Raw genomic sequence first — 21,613 nt, 5'->3', positions numbered from 1 at the left:
TATATGGTGTCTCAGAGGCAATTTTTACACTAAGGTAATCATTCATTGAATTTCATCACTGATTGAGAAACCTTTGGACTACTTCACTATTTATGGAAGGTGAACAGCTAGTTTAGATTTAACTACTTTACAACTAGAGGGTGGAGAATATTTGGGACAGACTGCCTTTAGTAAGCAATGGAGTTGAATCATTTTGGTAACTCAAAAGGAAACTGCATAGATAGTCAATAGAGGCTGCAATTGAGGGACATGAGGGATAGAGTTTGTTATTTTCTTGAGCTTTGAACTGGGCAGGTGACTGCAGTGGTGTCATCCAGTCCTGTACATATCTGTGCTCCTATGTAAGGTTTGCAATGACAAATAGAATAGAAAGTCAGTATCCAGTCAAACCATAATGATGCAAGAACCAGTTTGTAGATGATCCAAATTGTTAAGATTCGTTGCTTTCAACTCCGTTTACCCATTGCAGTTGGGTACTAAGGCTGGAATGTTAAACTAGAAGAATGCACTTCAATACACCAAAACTTCTATTCTCATCCTTAACTTTTTTTTTATTATACTCATTAGACTAATGAGCAGAGACTTGGTATATTGTACAGGTATAATGACACAATGTGGCTACCCCAATATAGGACACAAGAAAGTAACCATCAACCTGTATCTCACAATGCCTAATGCATAATTTTTCTACAATAAAGTCATAGATTCAATCAATATAAACAGTTCCAAGGATAACTGATAACAAACAAAGCAGAAACTAAATCATAAGCATAATAAAATTGGTTGAGAAATAGAAAGACAACATTATTTTTGACCAATTTAAAATAGCTTGATATAATCTAACCTCCATTCCAAGGTCAACTTCTGCACTTTATACAGCAAAATAATAACCAGAACTCAACATCGATTCCAAAACTTAGTTGACATTATGACACATGACCTTATTAATAGAGGACAGGTCACTTGATGTATTAACATAATTTACTTACAGTTCAGCCCCTGTATGATAATGGTCCACGCCCTCTGATTCAATGTTCGTAAGTGTCCCATAGGTTCAAGAAAATCCTCAGTAAGTTACCAGAGCTCTCAACAAGTTTCAAAATAGTGCTTTTCACATTTTTCTTTCCTTATCCTTTTAAGTTCTACTAACTGTAAAGCATGTTGTACAAAAAGGGTATTAATACACATTTGACATCAGAGACAGTCTCACAACCGTTAGTTATACTACAGCCAGTGAAGGCTAACTACTGAAAGGGGGGAAAGGCGTGCCCAACGCGGCCCTCATCCTGATGGCCACCTTTGTGTGCGGCTGCATCAAGCTGTGCGTAGACCCTCGTTACGCAAACATAAAGTGTCACTACGTGCTGAGGTTCTACCTGTCCCCGGTGTTGAGACGGATGGGCCTGGCCACGCTGCCACGGAACGCTCCATCCAGTTGGACTGTTCCACCCCACCTGTCCTTCGTGGAAAAGTTTGTGCAGAAAAACACCTTTGACCACAAGGCGATCAGCAAGTGGTCCGCACATAACGTCCTCAAGACCCCGAGGAAAAAGGAGATGGTGGATCCTGTCGGATGGTTCCCCGAGCAGACTGTCAAAGTCATTTGGCAGAACGCCTCATCGCCAGAGCTTTCAAACAAGCACCAAGACCTAGCTTGGCTGATGGTGAGAAGGGCCCTTCCCGTCAGATCCTCCATGCACTCCCAGAGTCTCAGCGCCACCGCGCGCTGTCCCCGAGGAAGCTGCGGTGGAGACGAGACCGTCACCCATCTCCTTCTGGAACGTGCCTTTGCAAGAAGGTCTGGAGAGATGCAGTGGTATCTGTCCAGGTTCATCCCGAGCAGTTCCGTAACACAGGACTCTGTGCTCTACGGGCTGTTCCCAGGAATGTACACCGAGACAGACATCAACTGTTGCTGGAAGACCATCAACTCGGTGAAAGACGCCCTTTGGTCTGCCCGAAACTTGCTGGTCTTCCAGTGCAAGGAGCTGTCCTCGACCGAGTGTTGCAGACTGGCACATTCCAAGGTCCAGGTCTACATGCTCAGAGATGCACTGAAGTTGGGTGCAGCCGCCGCAAAGGTCCTGTGGGGAAAGGCAACCGTTTAGAGCCTTCCCGCCATTGAATACTGAGGGGATGCAATCAGGGAAAAAACCCCCTCAGGCAGAATGTAAAATTCAAATTGATGTAATGTACCTGTAATGAATCTGTAATGAATCTGTAATCAATAATCTGTATTGATTGTAATGCAATGAGGCACCCTAGAGTGTCATGAACTGTAATTATGTACAATGTGCAACTGTATTGTTGGAATCATTTGAACTGTACTTGATGTAACCTGCAAATTGTATAATCTGTATTGTGTACGTTTGGAATGTGATATGACAACTGTATTGTACGTATTGCTGCAAATTTTATGAATAAAGTATATTTTTTGAAAAAAATAACTACTGCAGTCAGTGGTATCTGTCCAGGTTCGTCCCGAGCAGTTCCGTAACACAGGATTCTGTACTCTACGTGCTGTTCCCAGGGACGCACACCGAGACAGACATCAACTGCTGCTGGAAGACCATCAACTCGGTGAAAGACGCCCTTTGGTCTGCCCGAAACTTGCTGGTCTTCCAGTGCAAGGAGCTGTCCTCGATCGAGTGTTGCAGACAGGCACATTCCAAGGTCCAGGATTACATGCTCAGGGATGCACTGAGGCTGGGTGCGGCCGCCGCAAAGGCTCTGTGGGGAAAGGCAACCATTTAGAGCCTTCCCGCCATTGTATACCGAGGGGCTGCAATCAGGGAAAAGCCCCCTCGGGCAGAATGTAAAATTCAAATTTATGTAATGAAATGTAATGAATCTGTAATGAATCTGTAATCAATAAGCTGTATTGATTGTATTGCAATGAGGCACCCTAGAGTGTCATGAACTGTAATTATGTACAATGTGTAACTGTATTGTTGGAATATTTAAACTGTACTTGATGTAACCTGTAAATTGTATAATCTGTATTGTGTACATTTGAAATGTGATATGACAACTGTATTATATATATTGTTGCAAATTTTATGAATAAAGTATATTTTTGGAAAAAAACCCACTGCAGTCATGGCAAAAAAATAACCAATTTTCATTTTGAAGTCCCCATGGATGGCCTTTAACTTTCTAATTTAAGCAATTGGACTGTCGGCTCCTCGCCAACTTTTAGGAGCATTTGAACACAGTTAGCAAAGTGTGCAAGTCTGCACGCAAAGAGCTCTGCTGAAAACAGAGCAGAGCCGACACTGTAGCTTTGCCTTGCACTATTCCAAAGATCCAATTGAAACTCCGCCTGTCCAGTTAACGATCACTTGGTTCCGTGAGAGACTCAATGTTAGCGGGGCTGTTTAATGTTGTCAACACTCAGAGATTTCAGTTTAAAGCGTTATCCGATCACTAAGACCAAAGAGAAGAAATTTCTTTTCGTCTCATTTCCACTACCTCACACCATGACACAAAAACACTTAAAGATATTAACCCTGTAAGGAAGCACTTTCTATGTGTGGAAAGCTAGCTTCAATTTTTGCACAATGAGCAAATCTTTCAAATTAATCTGTGATCATCACAAAAATTGATCAATTATTTTTAATGCCCACTCTCATTTTTAATAATATTTAAAACAGAAACAAGCCCTCCCCTATCCCCCAAAAATGGCTAATGTGGTTAAAAAGTGGCAAGGAAAACAAATTTGAAAAGAAATCCTTACATTAATTTAGCATCTTATCAATGTCTCAAAATATGTTACACTTTTTGGAGGTCAGTGACTGTTATGTTGACAAACGCAGCATGCTAGCATAGTGGTTATGTTATTGGACTAGTAATAGTAGTAATTTAGAGGGCTGGACTAATAATCCAGAGAACGTGAGTTCAAATCCCACCCTGGCAGTTTGAGAATTTGAATTCAGTTTTTTAAAAATCTGGAAATGAAAAGCTGGTATCAGTAAAAGTGACTATGAATCTGTCAGACAGCTGTAAAAACTAATGTTCTTTAGGGAAGGAAACCTGCCGTCCTTACCCGATCTGGCCAATAGGTGACTCTAGTCCCACAACAATGTGCTTGACTCTTAACTGCCCACTGAAGTGACCCCACAAGCCATTCTGTTGTATCAAACTGCTACAAACACCAACCAGACTGCAGTGGTTCAAGAAGTGGCCCAACACCTCAGGGCAGCAAATGCTGACCCTACCTCACCAGCAACGCCAACATCCCGAGAATTAATGTACTCATTCTACACTGGTCGGATCTCATAAAAAGCAATGGGATAAAAACCAATTAATCATCATTTTTAGGGGCATTGGTTAAGTGAAGAATGTCAGCCAGGATACAGGGAGAATTTCCCACCTTCTTTGACTCTAACAGGCAAACATGGCCTCAATTTAACACCACAACCCCAATTTCCCCCTCTCCCCCCACCTACTACTTCTGGATACCCTTTCAAACAGGCAACTTACCTCACTTTTGGAGAGAAAAATGAGGCAGGTGGTGATATTAGGCCCTTCCCACCTCATTAAAATTTGCATGCGTGCATCTGTTCCAGGAGCAAGCACTCTGCCCCCACTCAAGGAAAACCCCAGAGATCCCCACGGCATACAAAGGGGGCATCATAGTTCTCCAAATATCCTGTACTGTGCCCCTAGGAACAAGGCGGAGGAAAATCTGCTGTCACATCTGAAGGACAACATCTCCAGTATTGCAGTAGCATCTAATCTGGCACTCTAATCTAATTCTGCACTAAATCATTTACTCAATTCCTGGCATCAGACTGGAACCCATTACCTCCTAACCTGCAACTGAACCAAGCTTGCGCACTTTAGCTAAGAGAGCTAGCACGTTGACTGAAACACAACAGTAATTGTCATACTTCTACAACATGCTTGTCAGTAGAGTTTAGGGAATTTTCAGAAATCTGATGTATTAACATTCTTTATCCAAAATCATTTGTCACGCATGAAATCAACTGAAAGACTGAAGCCCCATTCCTCTTGACCCTCCTGTGTGAGATTGTGGAATTTTCCATCACGTGTTGCTTTTATGTCCTTTTAGTTTTGATTTGATCAATATTTTTTGTGTTGAAGGTGGCTTGACTTATTCCACTTCAAAAGTAAGTTACTTTCTCCACAAAAGTATTGGATTCCAACCTTTTCTAAAGTGGCCACACAGAACAATACACATATATTGCAAAGCTGTCAAAGTGTAAAGCATTTATAAAGCAAAACACATTATATAATCTCAATAGGTTTATTACACATAGTGGACCAAATAGCAGTTTTTGGAAATTATTATTTGTATTGCCTCATAATACGTCAGTAAGGTTTATATGTTCATTTTACCTTTTGTAGTGATCTGTGTACAGATCCCTAAATCTCTTTGGACCTCCATTGTTCCTAGCTTTCCACCATTTAAAAAATACTCGGATCTATCCTTTTTTGATCCAAAATGGATGACCTCACACTTACCTGCATTGAAACCCATCTGCCACAGTTTTGCCCACTCACTTAATCTATCAATGTCTCTTTATAATGTTATGCTCCCATCTTCACTAGTTATTATGCCACTAATCTTTGTTTCATCGGCAAACTTGGATATATGGCTCTCTATTGTGTTATCTAAGTCATTAATAAATATAGTGAATAGTTGAGGCCCCAGCACAGATCCTTGTGGGACACCACTTGTCACATCTTTCCAATTTCAGAACATACCCATTATCTCTATTCTCTTGACTCCTAACCAGGTTAATAATTTGCCTTCAATTCCATGAGCTTTAATGTTATGACATATTATATCGAGGTTAGTCACTCAAAAAAGACTATATGAACTGTAAGTTATCTACTATCTTCAGTAATATACTAGGTTTCTAATAAAGTTTATTATATCTCAAGAAAACTGTTGAAGACCAACTTTTACCAAATGAAAACTTCCCAGCAAATGAAACTGCCAAGCCAAAACTAACAGAGACTAGTGATCTATTAACACCTTTTATGATACAAGTGACTTAGGTACAACCACTGAGAAAGGAGATTGAGTTTTAGTGATCCCATGAAGAGATGGACATATGGGATCCTGAAAACAGAAGCTGTTGTTAAACCCAAGATCCTAAGCTTCTGGAATTTAGCTGTCCTGATAAATGGACAAGATCCCATGATAAAATGTGTATTATAAAGTCAGCTGCTTGACTGTAATTGAGATTTGTTCAAATGTATTAAAGACTGATCCCAACACAGAAAATTAGATTGTATTCAAGAGCTGCCTTGGAAACCTCCTGCATCAGAGCTTAAGCTAGCCAATCCTCTAGATAGGATGAGAAGTGTTGATTTTGGAATGGCGAAGTTGTTGCTATTAGTGCAAAGTACTGTGAGAAAACTTTTAGGAGTTGAAGTATATGCTGTAAAGATAGTTCTCCCACTGAATATAGATTTATTGTGTAGGGTGGTTATGATGCTATTAATATGTAGTATCGAGCCTACGGATCCTAATTCGGGGAAATATGGTGATTTGAATTTTTTCTGTTTTGAGGAACCTGCATAACCTTTTTAGGTATAGAATTAAATCAGTTCTCCAAATCTTTCATAACAAAATAGAATCTTGGTCATAGAAGTCATAGAAACTTTGTCTCTTCTAGTCTATTGGAACTTTAATTGCTTATGAAAAAATTATTTAAATTGAAAGTATTTGCACTAGACTGTATTCTCAGGCAGTGCTGATTAAGCAGTTTCAGAACATTGGGAGACTTTCTATGAAATGCAGATTGTCCATGTCAGATGGTCACCTTTAACAAAGTGCCTGTGTTGGTATTGTCACATGGCTTCACAAATCTATGAAGAGATCCTCCTACTCTGCCTCTGATGTTGAAGGTTCAAGGTTTTTAGGTTGGAAAGGCTAGGCATATAATACACTGCAAAGTATAAAAAGTTCAGTAGTGGACATAGTTCTTGGAAACTGGATTGCTTTTGTTGGTGAACAAAAACCATCAAAGCCTTTTTTTCTAACCTGGGGGTGTATCTGGATATATATCCACTTTCCAACTGGTTAGGTAAGACAAAGAGATGGGACACAGGGCTCTTGCCCTTTACTATATGAGGATAGGTACAAGTTATCCTGAATAAAAGGAAAACTTTGATACCTCTGTCCGTCCTCTCTCACAGGGCTGATGGAGATCTGTCCAAGGGTTTCTCACATTTGTCCTTGGTACATTCTTGACAATGAGACATATAAAAATCTGAGTAATTCACTTTGAAATCATAGTTAAGATGGTGATGTTTTACCCTATGAATACCATTCATACAATATGTTACTCTAAAAATAATTTGGTTTGAGTCTGCCATATAAAACTAGCTTTTACCTTCACTCTTCCAAATGAGTGATCTGATCCTACAAAAATTGTAACCTGTACCCAATTTTCAGACAGGGACTCGGTGAGTACTTAAGCAAGAGGAGACTGATGGTCAAAGCCTGGTATTGCAAGGTTGGTACTGTTCAAAGCAAAATCTAATAAAAGATAAATGGCAGCACTCCTGGCATTAAAGCATTGAAGATTTTGAAAAACCGAGCCCTAGTGTCAGTGGTGCTTCCATAAACCACGGATCTGCAGAGTTAGTTAGTCTCTTAAAAAGGAGAGGGCTGTAAAACAGCGGTCAGTTGAATTGATGAAGATAATCAAACAGTCAGGATTCCCCGAGGCACCTCAACTGATGTCAGAGCCTTACATCAGTCTAGGCATAGCCACGTAAATAAACAAACAACTTCAGGGAACACAGATGGGTCCCAGATTGCTGTGCATGATTCCAGTTTCTAAAAACTATGTTCACCCTTGAAAACCTTATAGACATTGTAGAATTGCACATCCAGTAAGCAAACAGAAGCACTGTGCCACAGAAAGTAGAAAAATCCACAAAATTTCCAAGCCTACGTTGGCATCCAAGATCTTGGGCCTTCACCGTCTAATGAGGGACAGCGAGAGGATCTCTTCACAGATTTGAATTTACATTTGAATTTCTCCTGTAGGGAGTAGGTTTGGAGACCCCACATGGTATTGGATATACACACTTAGTTTAAAACTAGAGGTGCCATAACCACTGTGTCTGGATTAAGATCAATCTTTTCATTTGGAATTCTGTGAGAGTTTTTTTCACTCTCAGTTATGGATTGTTTTGCATAACTAGTGTTGCATTAATGGGAATATTGATCATCAAGGCCTACGATACTGCAAATGAGGATTGCTCTCCAACAAGACGTTTTTCCCTTTTTGAATGTACCAAAAAGAAACCTTCAACGCACAGAACCATAGAAGTCAACAGCACAGAAGGAGGTCATTCAGCTCATCATGTCTGTGCTAGCTCTTAGCTAGAGCAAAACAAACTAATCCCCACTGCCATGCTGTCTCCTCAAAGCCCTGCATTGCACTCTGCTGCAAATATTTATCCAAGTTTCTCTTAAAACGTGCAGTGATCGCTGACTAAACTTCTTCCTCTGGCAAAGCATTCCATGCTCCAACAACTCTATGTAAAGACATTTCTCCTAATCTCTCTCCTCGCTCTCAAATGACAATTATAAATGAACGACCACTTGTCACTGACTCCCCAACTAGTATCTCCTCATAATTATGGTTTCTCATTCCTGGTATCACCTTGGTGAATCTATGTGGTAGACTCTCAGTGGCTTTAATGTCCTTTCCATAATGGAATGCCCAAAACTGTACATAGTACCTTAACTGTGGTCTAACCATTTAACATAACCTCTGCTATTGTATTCTATGCCTCCTTTTATAAAACTCCAGGCACACAAACAAGGGAAGTGCCAGATTCTACCCCTGAGTCAACTGATTCCAACTAGGATACAGGTAAGGGTGCTACAGTTGGCCTCAGTGCCTGTGGATGGGGGTTTTGGGGAGAAAAAAAGTGTGGTTTCTGCTCTCCAGTGATCTCTGCTGGAAAATGCCTGTGTGTACAGGATTAAGCTCAGATGTAATGCGCCATACAATTATTTACCAATGTTCGAAGTCTAGGTTTACACATGAAGAACGGCACCTTGGGCAAGGTACCAGCGTGCAGATGTCACTCATGGAACGGCCACCTAGCACAGATCAGCATTTTTACGAATTATAGCGATAATATTGGACGGAAGGTGGGCTTTATCTTACATGGAGAACAAGAGATTAAGGTCAGCAAACAAAAGTTTGAACCTTAGAATATCTTTCTGCAAACATAAATAATTTTGAACTTCAGCCTTTTGACAAGACTACCCAACAACATTTTTTTTAAAAATAGCACATCAAGCTTATAGAGGCTTACAATTTATATAGCACCTTATAACATCTCAAGTATTTCACATACAACAAAAGACTTCAAAGAGCAGTGACAATTGGTAAATTTGCAGTACAGTGGTGTTAAGTGACCAGGCAGATAGGGTCTCAGGTTAACATTTCAACCAAAGGACACCGCTTTCAAACGTGTAGCACTCTGTTAGTCAGCAGTACTGCACTGGAGTCCAGATTATGCACCTTGAACTCACAATCCTAGAAGACCCAGAAGCGGGAATTCTACCAGTTGAGCTAAGATATTACATTTCAACAGTGACTGCACTTTAAAAGCACTTCATTGGCTGAAAAGCACTATGGGATGTCCTGAAGTTGTGAAAGACGCTATATAAATGCAAATCTTTCTTTCTTTTATTTCAGGCTCTCTCAACACAGCAAAAAGGCAGTTTCCATAAGCAAACTCGCGTCTCCTATGAATTGAAACTTGCTCCCTTATGCGTGATGTGAATGGGATGCCATTCCACAGGACGAACCATTACTCTTTTACTTTGGTATTTTGCACCAGCGATTGTATGGGTTGCCCATCACAAGCTTCCATCCAGTTTTAAGGCAGCAAATACCTCACTGCCAGACCATAGAGTTCAGATTAAAACTAGTAAGTTAACTTTAGTCACAAATAGGATAGTTACACAGAAGCAGAGGATACATGACAAGTGACTAGTAGTGTAGTACTTGGCTAACACAGTACAGAAACTATTTCGATAAAAATGATCCAAAATCTTTGTAGTTTTTTTAAAAAACAAAATCTTTTGAATGATTCCCTGATGAAATGCAATGAATTCGACATGGAATAGGCCGTGCCAAACAGGGAACCAAAATCCTTAATGAAAACCCCATATGTTATAAATGTTCCTGGGATACCAAAGACAGGCTTTAGATCAAATACGTTATACCAATTGTAAACAATTTTACAACACCAAGTTATAGTCCAGCAATTTTATTTTAAATTCACAAGCTTTCGGAGGCTTCCTCCTTCCTCAGGTGAATGTTGTGGAAATGAAATCCTCGAAATGAAATCGCATTTATAAATCACAGAACAATGCTTGGTGATTACAGACAGTCTTTTCAACTGCCCGTTGCCAAGGCAATCAGTGTGCAGACAGACAGGTGTTACCTACAAGGTCTCCGAATATACAAATCACCAAAAACAAAACCACAGAGATAGAGAGGTAGAAACATAGAAAAGACAGCAACTGACCCGTTATATTAAAAACAGATAACATTTGTTCGCTGGTGGGGTAACGTGTAGCGTGACATGAACCCAAGATCCCAGTTGAGGCCGTCCTCATGGGTGCGGAAATTGGCTATCAATTTCTGCTCGACGATTTTGCGTTGTCGTGTGTCTCGAAGGCCGCCTTGGAGTACGCTTACCCGAAGGGACCAAATTCGCACCCCAATACGCCAACGTTTTCATGCACAAGTTCGAGCAGGACCTCTTCACTGCACAGGACCTCCAACCAACACTATACACCAGATACATCGACGACATTTTCTTTCTATGGACCCACGGCGAGGAATCACTAAAGAGACTACACGATAACATCAACAAGTTCCATCCCACCATTAAGCTCACCATGGACTACTCCTCAGAATCAGTTTCTTTCTTGGACACACGAATCTCCATCAAAGACGGGCACCTCAGCACCTCACTCTACCGCAAGCCCACGGACAACCTCACGATGCTCCACTTTTCCAGCTTCCACCCTAACCACGTCAAAGAGGCCATCCCCTGTGGACAGGCCCTGCGAATACACAGGGTCTGCTCAGACGAGGAGGAACGCGATGGACACCTACAGACGCTGAAAGACGCCCTAGTAAGAACGGGATATGACGCTTGACTCATCGATCGACAGTTCCGACGGGCCACAGCGAAAAATCGCATAGACCTCCTCAGGAGACTAACACGGGACGCAACCAACAGAGTACCCTTTGTTGTCCAGTACTTCCCCGGAGCGGAGAAACTACGCCATGTTCTCCGCAGCCTTCAACATTTCATCAATGACGACGAACACCTCGCTATGGCCATCCCCACTACTCGCCTTTAAACAGCCACCCAACCTCAAACAGACCATCGTTCGCAGCAAATTACCCAGCTTTCAGGAGAACAGCGTCCACGACACCACACAACCCTGCCACGGTAACCTCTGCAAGACATGCCAGATCATCGACACAGATACCACCATCACACGAGAGGACACCACCCACCAGGTGCATGGTTCATACTCCTGTGACTTGGCCAACGTTGTCTACCTCATACGTTGCAGGAAAGGATGCCCCAGAGCATGGTACATTGGCGAGACCATGCAGACGCTGCGACAACGGATGAACGGACACCGCGCAACAATCACCAAACAGGAGGGTTCCCTCCCAGTCGGGGAACACTTCAGCAGTCAAGGACATTCAGCCACCGACCTTCGGGTAAGCGTACTCCAAGGCGGCCTTCGAGACACACGACAACGCAAAATCGTCGAGCAGAAATTGATAGCCAATTTCCGCACCCATGAGGACGGCCTCAACCGGGATCTTGGGTTCATGTCACGCTACACGTTACCCCACCAGCGAACAAATGTTATCTGTTTTTAATATAACGGGTCAGTTGCTGTCTTTTCTATGTTTCTACCTCTCTATCTCTGTGGTTTTGTTTTTGGTGATTTGTATATTCGGAGACCTTGTAGGTAACACCTGTCTGTCTGCACACTGATTGCCTTGGCAACGGGCAGTTGAAAAGACTGTCTGTAATCACCAAGCATTGTTCTGTGATTTATAAATGCGATTTCATTTCGAGGATTTCATTTCCACAACATTCACCGGAGGAAGGAGGAAGCCTCCGAAAGCTTGTGAATTTAAAATAAAATTGTTGGACTATAACTTGGTGTTGTAAAATTGTTTACAATTGTCAACCCCAGTCCATCACCGGCATCTCCACATCACGTTATACCAAAGTACCGACAAGACATGCCATATGTCCAATACACATTGATTGCTTACATACCTACCAAGGCCTAAAACAATCCATATTGAAGTTTTCATTAGAAGGAAACTTCCTCAGTGGTTCAGGCATTAGAAATAACAGGGCTGGTTTTTGCATGCTGGTATAAAACCAATGAATGGGACAGGATTAGTGGCCAACTGCCTGAACCAGACAGAAATCCAGCTGACTTTCTGGGTTCATTCTCATTTGCACTTTCTGGACAATCTACAAGCACAATTGCTTGGCGAGGGTAACTCACCCATTTTGGAGGCCAGAAATCGGATGCCACTGCGGGTCCTAAAGGCATGCAGCAGCTTAAAGGAACAGTGCATTTTTCTTGGCTAAACAGGGAAAACAATCTCCAGGAGTTTCATTGACATGGCTTTCATAGTTGAGGAAGGCAGGCCCTAGGTTTTTAAGACAGAGCCACGGAGATCTTGGTGGAGTGAATTGGGACCAGGAGGGACATCCTGTTCCTGTCGGATTGGCGATATGTCTCTCAAAGAGTTGGAGTACAGAGAGTTGGCAGGAGGTCCCCATCTATGCCATTCTACTTCCCAGTTCTGTCAGGCCCAGGTTCTCCTTCACAAATACTAGAGCTAAGGACATCCTCACAAGTTACGAAGCCCCAGCAGCCCCCGGCAGAGCTGTCGTGCTCTAGAAATCCCATCTCAGTTTCTCCAAACCCAGGGCCATCTCCCAGTGCTACCAAAGCCCAGGACCACCCCCAGTACCACTAGAACCCACCCCCTGCCATGGTACTGCTGAATACCACATATGTAACTCCAACTGGTACATCTTGCTTAGTATTCTTAGTTTTAAACATGGGAAGGGCTAAAAGTTAAACACATAGATTGGGAAATAGATGATAAAGGGAAATGGAAGATAAAGGCCATTTATTTACAATTGGCACGGAATAATGGGCAATATTGGTCAATCTATCACAAAATCCCAGAATATTACTTAATAATAATGAAATTTGACTTACTCAGTCACTGCAAAGCAGTGGCCCTGGTGTATAATCTCACATCCCCGGCATAAATACCCTTATTACTAGGCAGTGTATCCTGTGCCTCACAATGAGCAATGCCAGGTGAGATCCATTAGTAACACCTGAAAAGTCTTGCATATAGCACACCCTCCCTATGAACATTACACTTATCCAATGTCACACCTTCACCTATCCTTCTATTCACCACCAGCATTCGCCAAGGGAAACCTGCCAGTATATAATAAAATTAGTGGGAAGAAATTTAAAATGTTAACCACCACAGGTAAAACATTAAAAAAATGCTGAGAGGTGCTATGTACCATGCAAACAAGGAAATACCTTTCATTAGCGGGTCAATGCTAAAACAATAATTTATATATTTTTTTTTTAAAAAGGTTTGAAAGACAAGCCTTAAAATCTTGCTCCCTCACAGCACGACTCTCGCTTCTGCCTCTGTACAATAACCTTCCAGTTGCCAATCAAGCCGAGCAAAGGCTGCGTTGTGGGGAGATAGAGCGAGTTAAAGTTTAACCTGAGCCGATTGTTAAACAGTCGCTCAGCTGAACCTTTGGATTTTTGATATGATGATTACAGAATAACACCAGTGACACGTCGCAAACGCACCATAATCAAGGAGGACTTTTCCGGGCGCTGATCTCTGAAATTGCTCAGGTATTACATTTTTGCTTGTCATTAATTCGCAAGTTAGCAGTTACCTGCGGTGAAATGTTTATAGAGGATTTTTTTTTAAAGGGCGCAGGTAGGCTGTGGCTGCGTGAGGAAGTATTTTATTTTTTGTTAAGAAATCTACAATATGTTCAGGGAGCCGGACTGAGATTTGAGAGTCAGGTGGGGTGGCAGGGACATTGCAAACTTAGCTGGGGCACTGAGTAAAGTTTCAGGAGGACCGAGTGTGCAGGAAAAGTGGACATTGATTCGTTTAGAGTAAAGAAAACGCCTCTAACCAGAACATATTGCAACTAAACATCGAGCAGCCATTGTATTACACACATGAAGTATCAGATAAGCATCTTAAAATCAAGGTATCAGCCTTTTATAGTCCCATTCTGTTGTTTTGATGTTCAAACCTACATTCAAATGTGAAACTGCTTTAGCAAGCCTGTCGTGCCATTTAACTGTGTTGTATAATGGCCTCCGCCACCATATGGGCTTTTTAAGCTAAAGTCAACATGTCTGAAACAAGCTACTATCGATCTGCACAAGATAAACACCTAAACCTAGTCATCTTGTGCGTGCAAACAGTAACCGGGCTTCTCCAGAGAGCGCCTTCACCAAGGAGGCAACGAGCATCAGAGAGGATAGAGAACAGACCAAGCCAGCAGGTGTAGGAGAAGCACTCAGCCCATTGCAACCTACCCCTTACCAGGTACTGCACTGAAGTCTTACCAGGTTGAAAGGGGGAACGGTGGATCTCACCCCTTCTTAACAACAAGGCTGTCTAACATCATGTGGTGAGCGGAGGACTGGTGGAAAGAACTACTGAATGTAGTTACGACATTTTGGCCCTATTTACTAAAATACAGTAGATAAGCAGCTTTTAGACAATAAGCCAAGGTCCAAAGAGTACGGTCTGGAGCCAGTAATAATCCCAGGGGAACTAAGGGAAATGAGTTACCGGCAGTGACCAATTATCTGTCTCATTCTTCCCTTCTTCCATCTGAAAATGTTTTGCTTAACTCCTCCCGCCCCAATAAACTAAACGCTGGAAACCACTGTTGTTGATATTAGTGCAGGAACACAGGACATGTTTCTGTGGTGGTACTCCTCTTTCTCTCGATTTAACTCGAGTGTTAACCCACTTAATGCCTCAGTTAAAATAATGAACGGAGGCACATCATGAACCGGTTAAGCATCTATCACTTAATATGGCAAAGTGTAATTTCTAGGCTCCGAACATTTTATACGCGGTTTATTATCGTAAAAACAATCTTACTTTCTATTAAATATTGATAATCATAGAATTTTACAGCATGGAAGGTGGTCATTTGGCCCATTGTGTTTGAAACAGTTATGACTTAATCACATTTCCCATGCCCTTTTAAATTAATTATTTTTTCAGATATTTATTCATTTGCTTTTTAACAGCTATTCGATTATGACAGGACATTCTCTGCCCCAATAACCCTCTGCATAAACATATTTAACCTTTGTCCCTTTGATGATGATTTTAAATTTATGCTTTCTAGTTACCAACTGACTGACCAATGGAAATAGTTATCCTGATTTACTTTCTCAAAACCCAAAATTTTGCACACCTTTATCTGATCTCCTCTTCACCCTCTTTGTACAAACAAAAACAGCCCCAGTTTCTCTAGCCTCTCCTCACAACCAAAGCTACTCATCTCTCATGTCACCTTAGTGAACCTCTTCTGCATCCTCTCCATGGCCTTGAGATTATCCCTACATAAGGCACCAAAGACTGGACACAATATTCTACTCTTTTAATCGAACGGTAAGGAGACACTGGGTTTCCCCAGTGTCATCAAACAAAAGTGCCCCCTTTCAAAGAATAGAGAACCAAACCATTAAAAAAAAGGGAAACTTATCAAATTGAATAATAATATTATTACCGATGTCCACCATACACTCCAGTCCCTGCGGTGCCCACTGGCCGCAGGAGACCTCAAGCGCACCAGAGGACACTGCACGCTCCTTCTCCAGGGCCACCCGAGCACAGAAAAAGCTGCGGAAGAGAGAACACTATATTCTAACCGTGGATAAGAAGTTTCCACAAGGACTACTTGAATAACTGAAATGTCACCAGTGTAGCCAGTTGTCATTTTGGTTTGGATTGTGACAATCAAAGTTAATTAATTGCTTATCAGCATAAATTATAGGCCTTGTACCACGATATTTTGGTAGCACGTCCTTATAAAACAGGGGCAACGCACAGTGTCCAAAACTTTGTGGTGGACAAGGTCACATATTCAAATCCCAGCAGTAACTAAGACTGCAATTATACCATACATACCGATTTAAGACCATTACATGTTGTGATCAGTCATAAAGATCAAACTTCTGGCCCCAGTACTGAATCTGTTTTATTTCCCCCCAATTTGGAGGCCAATTAAGACTTCCCACAGATAATGAAAGTAGGCAGATTGGTGCAGGCACAGGTGAACAATAATGTGTGCATGCACACTGGTTATTTACATAGAGCTTCTTCAGGTGAATTGTAAGTTCTGATCAGGTCAATATTTTTTTTAAAAAGAGTGAAAGGACAGTAAAGTACAGACAGTAACTGTTATGGTCTTTGTTTTGGGGATTCCTTACTCAATGCAACTTTGTAGTAGGCTCTCAGACCAGCAACTGACTTCTTAACTGACTTTATATTGCTGCAATATGCAAATATTTACCAAAAAGCAAAAGCAGTGGAACAGCAGCAGTCTAACATAAAACCAATCCCATTTACAATGATTTCAGTCAGGATGCCGGGTATGAGGGCCCACTGCAGGGGCTGAGATTTCCCTGTTGTCCAACCTCACCTACACCTTGTTTAAAGTGCACATCTCCCTATTGTGACAGTGACTGTGAAAGGCAGAGGAATAAAATGGGGGAACAATACAAAGAAAACTGACCACTAAAATTAGTTTTCAATAAACTAATCTCATTGACGACCAAAGTGTCTTGAGATCTCTCCACTGTGCTATGTTGATGAGATTTTAAAATGTGTGTTGTTTCTGAAGATGCCAACATCTGCTCCCTCTTTTATTTACTTATGTCCAATTGCGTCATAACTGTAAGTCATTGAAAGAAAAGTTTAACTGTTATAGTAAACAAAATGTTCTGAAATTCAAACTCCTTTTTTCTGTTTGACGAACGTTACCCCATTTCATTCATTTAGGCCTCTCCAAAACCAGGTGCCGTAAATATAAGATAGTCACTAATAAATCCAATAAGGAATTCAGGAGAAACTTCTTTACCCAGAGAGTGGTTGGAATGTGGAACTTACTACCACATGGAGTAGTTGAGGCGAATAGCATAGATGCCTTTAAGGGGAAGCTAGATATGTACATGAGGGAGAAAAGAATAGAAGGATATGCTGATAGGGTTAGATGAAGTAGGGAGGGAGGAGGCTCGTGTGGAGCATAAAACACTGGCATAGACCAGTTAGGTTGAACGGCCTGTTTCTGTGCTGTAAATTGTATGTAATTCTATGTTGTAGGTGTTGTCTATCACTTACAAATACAATTGCAGATTAATGGGAATTATTGCAGCAATTTCTTACAGAGCTTTAAGAAAAAACCTCAAGCCTTTTATGTAATTTTACCTAAACATGTGTTGAATTTGGATTTGATTTCAGTGAGCACCTCTAATTATCCTGATTTTTTTTGCTGATAATCACACACAATGGAATCAAATCAAAAAAACGGGGATGGATTGACCGGATCTCAAAAAGAAGCAACTTTGCGTGCATTGATTCAGCGCACAGGATATGGCTTGGTACAGGTACGAGCTCAAAGACACCAGGTCAAAAGAACTGTTTATTTACCAGACTGAGAATAGGAAAAAGAACTATAATTGCCTGGTAATTTGGTTATGGAAATTATTTGCTGCAATGCAACTTTATAAAAGTAAAACACATTGCAAACTGTGATTTAAGCTCTTTTGCAAGTTTCACTGCCTTAAAGGTGTCTGTGTCAGATTGTAAATTGTAAATGATCAAAATCTGGTCTATTATTTTAATAGTTAAATACTTGGAGTTATTTCCAACATGTGGTGTTGGTTGGGATTAAATATGTCTTTCGCAAAAATTTCATTTATGACAGCTTTGGCAGCTGTTGATGCATTTCCTGGTTTAGACACAAAAAGCTGGAGTCTTCCAGTTAGCAAAAAGCACAAGTTAATGTGCCAAGTATAAAACAGCCAATCTAATGTACCAACCCATCTGCAGCATCAAGGAGAAAGAAACACATTAGCCAACAGGTTGAAATGTTTTCCCTTATATTTGGCTGCAGCTACCAATCTGAGACCAGTACCTGCCTGCTGTGATATGTAACCGGGGGACCCTTATTATACTGCACACTGACCTCAATCTGACCAACATTAAGGTACAGCAACAACAGGCCTCATTTTTAAGAACATAGGAACAGGAGGAGGCCATTCAGCCTCTCGAGCCTGCTCCACCATTCAATTAGATCATGGCTAATCTGTAACTCAACTCCATTTACCTGCCTTTGATCCATATCCCTCGATAGCCTTACCTAACAAAAATCTATCAACTGAGTCTTGAAAACTCCAATTGTCCCAGCATCCACAGCCTTTTGGGACAGAGAATTCCAGATTTCTACTACCCTTTTTAAAAAAAATTGCTTCCTGATTTCCCTCCAAAATGGCCTAGCTCTAATTTTAAGATTATGTCCCCTCATTCTTGATTCCCCCATCAGAGGAAATAGGTTTTCTGTATCTACCCTATCGAATCCTTTTGACATTTTAAACACCTCCTTCAGACCATTCCTCAATCTTCTATATTCAAGATTACTTTCATTTTTAATGTTACGAGTTTTCAATATCATAAAAAATGAAGCACTTTTGTCTATGGCTTATCCTATTGGCGCCCTACATAATTGTCATGGTACATACAGGATTAAAAACCAGGGGCATTCACAGAAAATGGCCAAGATTGTTTTGATACAGAGTATCTCCAAAAGAGACTTTGTTCCTGTGACAGGTTTTGGGGGCTAGAGGGTGAAACCATTCAATTCAAATACGAGTATCCTGTAGTTTTTAAACATGTTTAATTTGCAACTCTATTTCAGTTTAAGTGATAGGTATTTTAAATTTCCTTTGTCCCAGAAATATTGAAAGTATCTCTCATTCTGTCTTGTTCCAATTGAACCTCGTTTAGGCCATCAGGGAAATATTAATAAGCCAGAGAGAATCCATGGAAGGTCAGCGATGAACCATACTGTAACGTTAAGTCAGGGACCTTGAACCAGGTCCAGGTTACATTGAAGTTTAGCACAGCACACACAGCTGTTCTATCTTGCGAGAAAAGATAGTCAAGACTGTAACTACTGTAAATCTACATGTCATTACTACAGTTCACTTACCCATTTATCATTTAATAAATTTGGCACTTTAGAAGCTAAGCTGCAATCTAACAAAGTGTTTATTCTACCACCTTCCAAAGTAAAGGAAAAACTATATGATGGCACATGATATAACTAGTGAGCAAAATTACCTAGATCTTGGGCAGGTAAAGGCGCACCCCAGTTTATAGAAAGCGAGGGATCACCTACAGGTGCAATTTGAGATGTGGAACCTGAGAAAAATGACTGAAGCAAAGACAAAAAAAAACATAACAATTGGGCAGGACCATCCATTCTCTCATAGCATTAAAAATATTCCAGAAAAACAAACTGCCTGAATCTTACTACCACTTTTTTTGGTGTGCATGCAGAATTGTTTCTCATTGATGCATAGGAACCATTAGGAACTGGAGGAGGCCATTCAGCACCTCGAGCCTGATCCGCCATTCAATTGGATCACGGCTGATCTGGATGTCAACTCCATTTACTCATTGTTGCTCCATATTCCTTGATACCCTTATCTAACAAAAATCTATTGATCTCAGACTTGAAAGCTCCAGCATCCACAGCCTTAGAGGGGAAGAGAGTTCCAAATTTCTACTACCCTTTATATGAAAAAGTGCTTCCTGATTTCAATACTGAATGGTTTAGCTCTAATTTAATGATTATGTCCAAAAGTGGTAGAATATTTGTGCACAAATCATTGAAAGTGGCAGGGCAGATTGCGAAAGCGGTTAAAAAAGCATACAGGATCCTGGGCTTTATAAATAGAAGCATAGAGTACAAAAGTATGGAAGTCATGATGAATCTTTATAAAACACTGGTTCGGCCACAACTGGAGTATTGTGTCCAGTTCTGGGCACCACACTTTAGGAAAGATGTGAAGGCCTTAGAGAGGGTGCAGAAAAGATTTACTAGAATGATTCCAGGGATGAGGGGCTTTAGTTACATGGATAGACTGGAGAAGCTGGGGTTGTTCTCCTTGGAACAGAGATGGTTGCGAGGAGATTTGATAGAGGTATTCAAAATCATGAAGAGTCAAGACAGAGTAGATAGAGAGAAACTGTTCCCATTGGAGTAAGGGTCAAGAACCAGAGGACATAGATTTAAGGTGATTGGCAAAAGAACCAAAGGTGACATGAGGAAAAACCTTTTTACACAGCGAGTGGTTAGGATCTGGAATGCACTGCCCGAGGGGGTGGTGGAGGCAGAGTCAATCATGGCCTTCAAAAGGGAACTGGATAAGTAGTTGAAAGGAAAAAAATTGCAGGGCTACGGGGACAGGGCAGGGGAGTGGGACTAGTTGGATTGCTCTTGCATGCAGCCGGTGCAGACTCGATCCTCCGAATGGCCTCCTTCTGTGCTGTAACCTTTCTATGATTCAATGAATAACTGCACCATTAAATATGAATATCTTCTAATTTGTAAATTCTATTGATAAACGAATTGTGCTTTAAAAGGGGAAACTATGATTAAAATATTTTATAAAAAGCAGCTTTTTATTAATTTTCTTTTCAAAGGCTAGCTATCTGCTTTCTTCACTCTGTGGCTAAACAGGCCTACTGCCAGGCCTCTGTAAATGTTCCTCTGGCCAGCCACGAGGAGGTTTGACTTACACTTAACTGGACTATGATGTCCAATTCCAATTCTCCCTCCTCCTCTCCATCCTCAGGAGATACCACAGCATCTGCTCAACGTCTACCAGCTCAGTGTGACTTGGATAGAGAACTGAGTGGATCAAATCAGACCATGGCACTGGACATCTGTGCTCCAATGGTCAGCACTACTATCCTACACTAACAATGTAGAATTTTAAAATGGAGTCAATTTATCTTAAGAGGGAGGCAAATTTTTCCAAAGAAAATTCCAAGCAGAAATTCAACATTTTACTGCTACAAATCAATTAAAGACTGGGAACAAAGTGGGAGATTGTTCTTAGTTCAGTCATTTAGATCAACGCCTCTTTCTAATGAAATAGTTTCCTTTACCTATAATAACTTTTACACTCTGCACATTAACTAGACCAGATTTTACATGTAACGGTTGAATATTCTGGCTTCATTTAGACATTTCTCAGTTAATGTTACCTTACATTAGCAAATGACAGCAAAGTAATGCTGTTTTTGTAGGAGACTTTTTAACTTGTTTTTTTACTGAAAAGCAGGTCAATTGACTGTTTTGTTTGTTATTACAAGTGTGAATATGCATTGGTTTTCTAACAAGATCTTCAGTCAGAATCTCAGCAGCAATGTTT

General features: G+C 41.0%; 2 protein-coding genes across 8 annotated transcripts in view; one reads left to right on the top strand and one right to left on the bottom strand.

Moving 5' to 3' along the window:
• asah2 (N-acylsphingosine amidohydrolase 2) overlaps positions 1-21,613 on the bottom strand; it is a 206,219-nt gene that overhangs the window by 44,971 nt on the left and 139,635 nt on the right. The gene's annotated exons all lie outside the window — the stretch shown is intronic.
• a1cf (apobec1 complementation factor) overlaps positions 13,879-21,613 on the top strand; it is a 44,706-nt gene continuing 36,971 nt past the window's right edge. For 4 of the 6 annotated variants that reach the window (XM_068002569.1, XM_068002566.1, XM_068002565.1 and 1 more), the window contains exons 1-2: positions 13,879-13,978; positions 17,631-17,776. In XM_068002569.1, the coding sequence (XP_067858670.1) occupies positions 17,678-17,776 (99 nt within the window). In that variant the 5' untranslated portion in view covers positions 13,879-13,978; positions 17,631-17,677. The remainder of the gene's footprint in view (positions 13,979-17,630; positions 17,777-21,613) is intronic. The other 2 variants (XM_068002568.1, XM_068002567.1) reach the window with 1 other exon arrangement.

The sequence above is a fragment of the Heptranchias perlo genome, chromosome 21 (assembly GCF_035084215.1).
Source record: "Heptranchias perlo isolate sHepPer1 chromosome 21, sHepPer1.hap1, whole genome shotgun sequence".
Lineage (NCBI taxonomy): Eukaryota > Metazoa > Chordata > Chondrichthyes > Hexanchiformes > Hexanchidae > Heptranchias > Heptranchias perlo.
The sequence above is the reverse complement of the archived record's forward strand: the minus strand, read 5'-3'. Positions and strand labels throughout refer to the sequence as shown.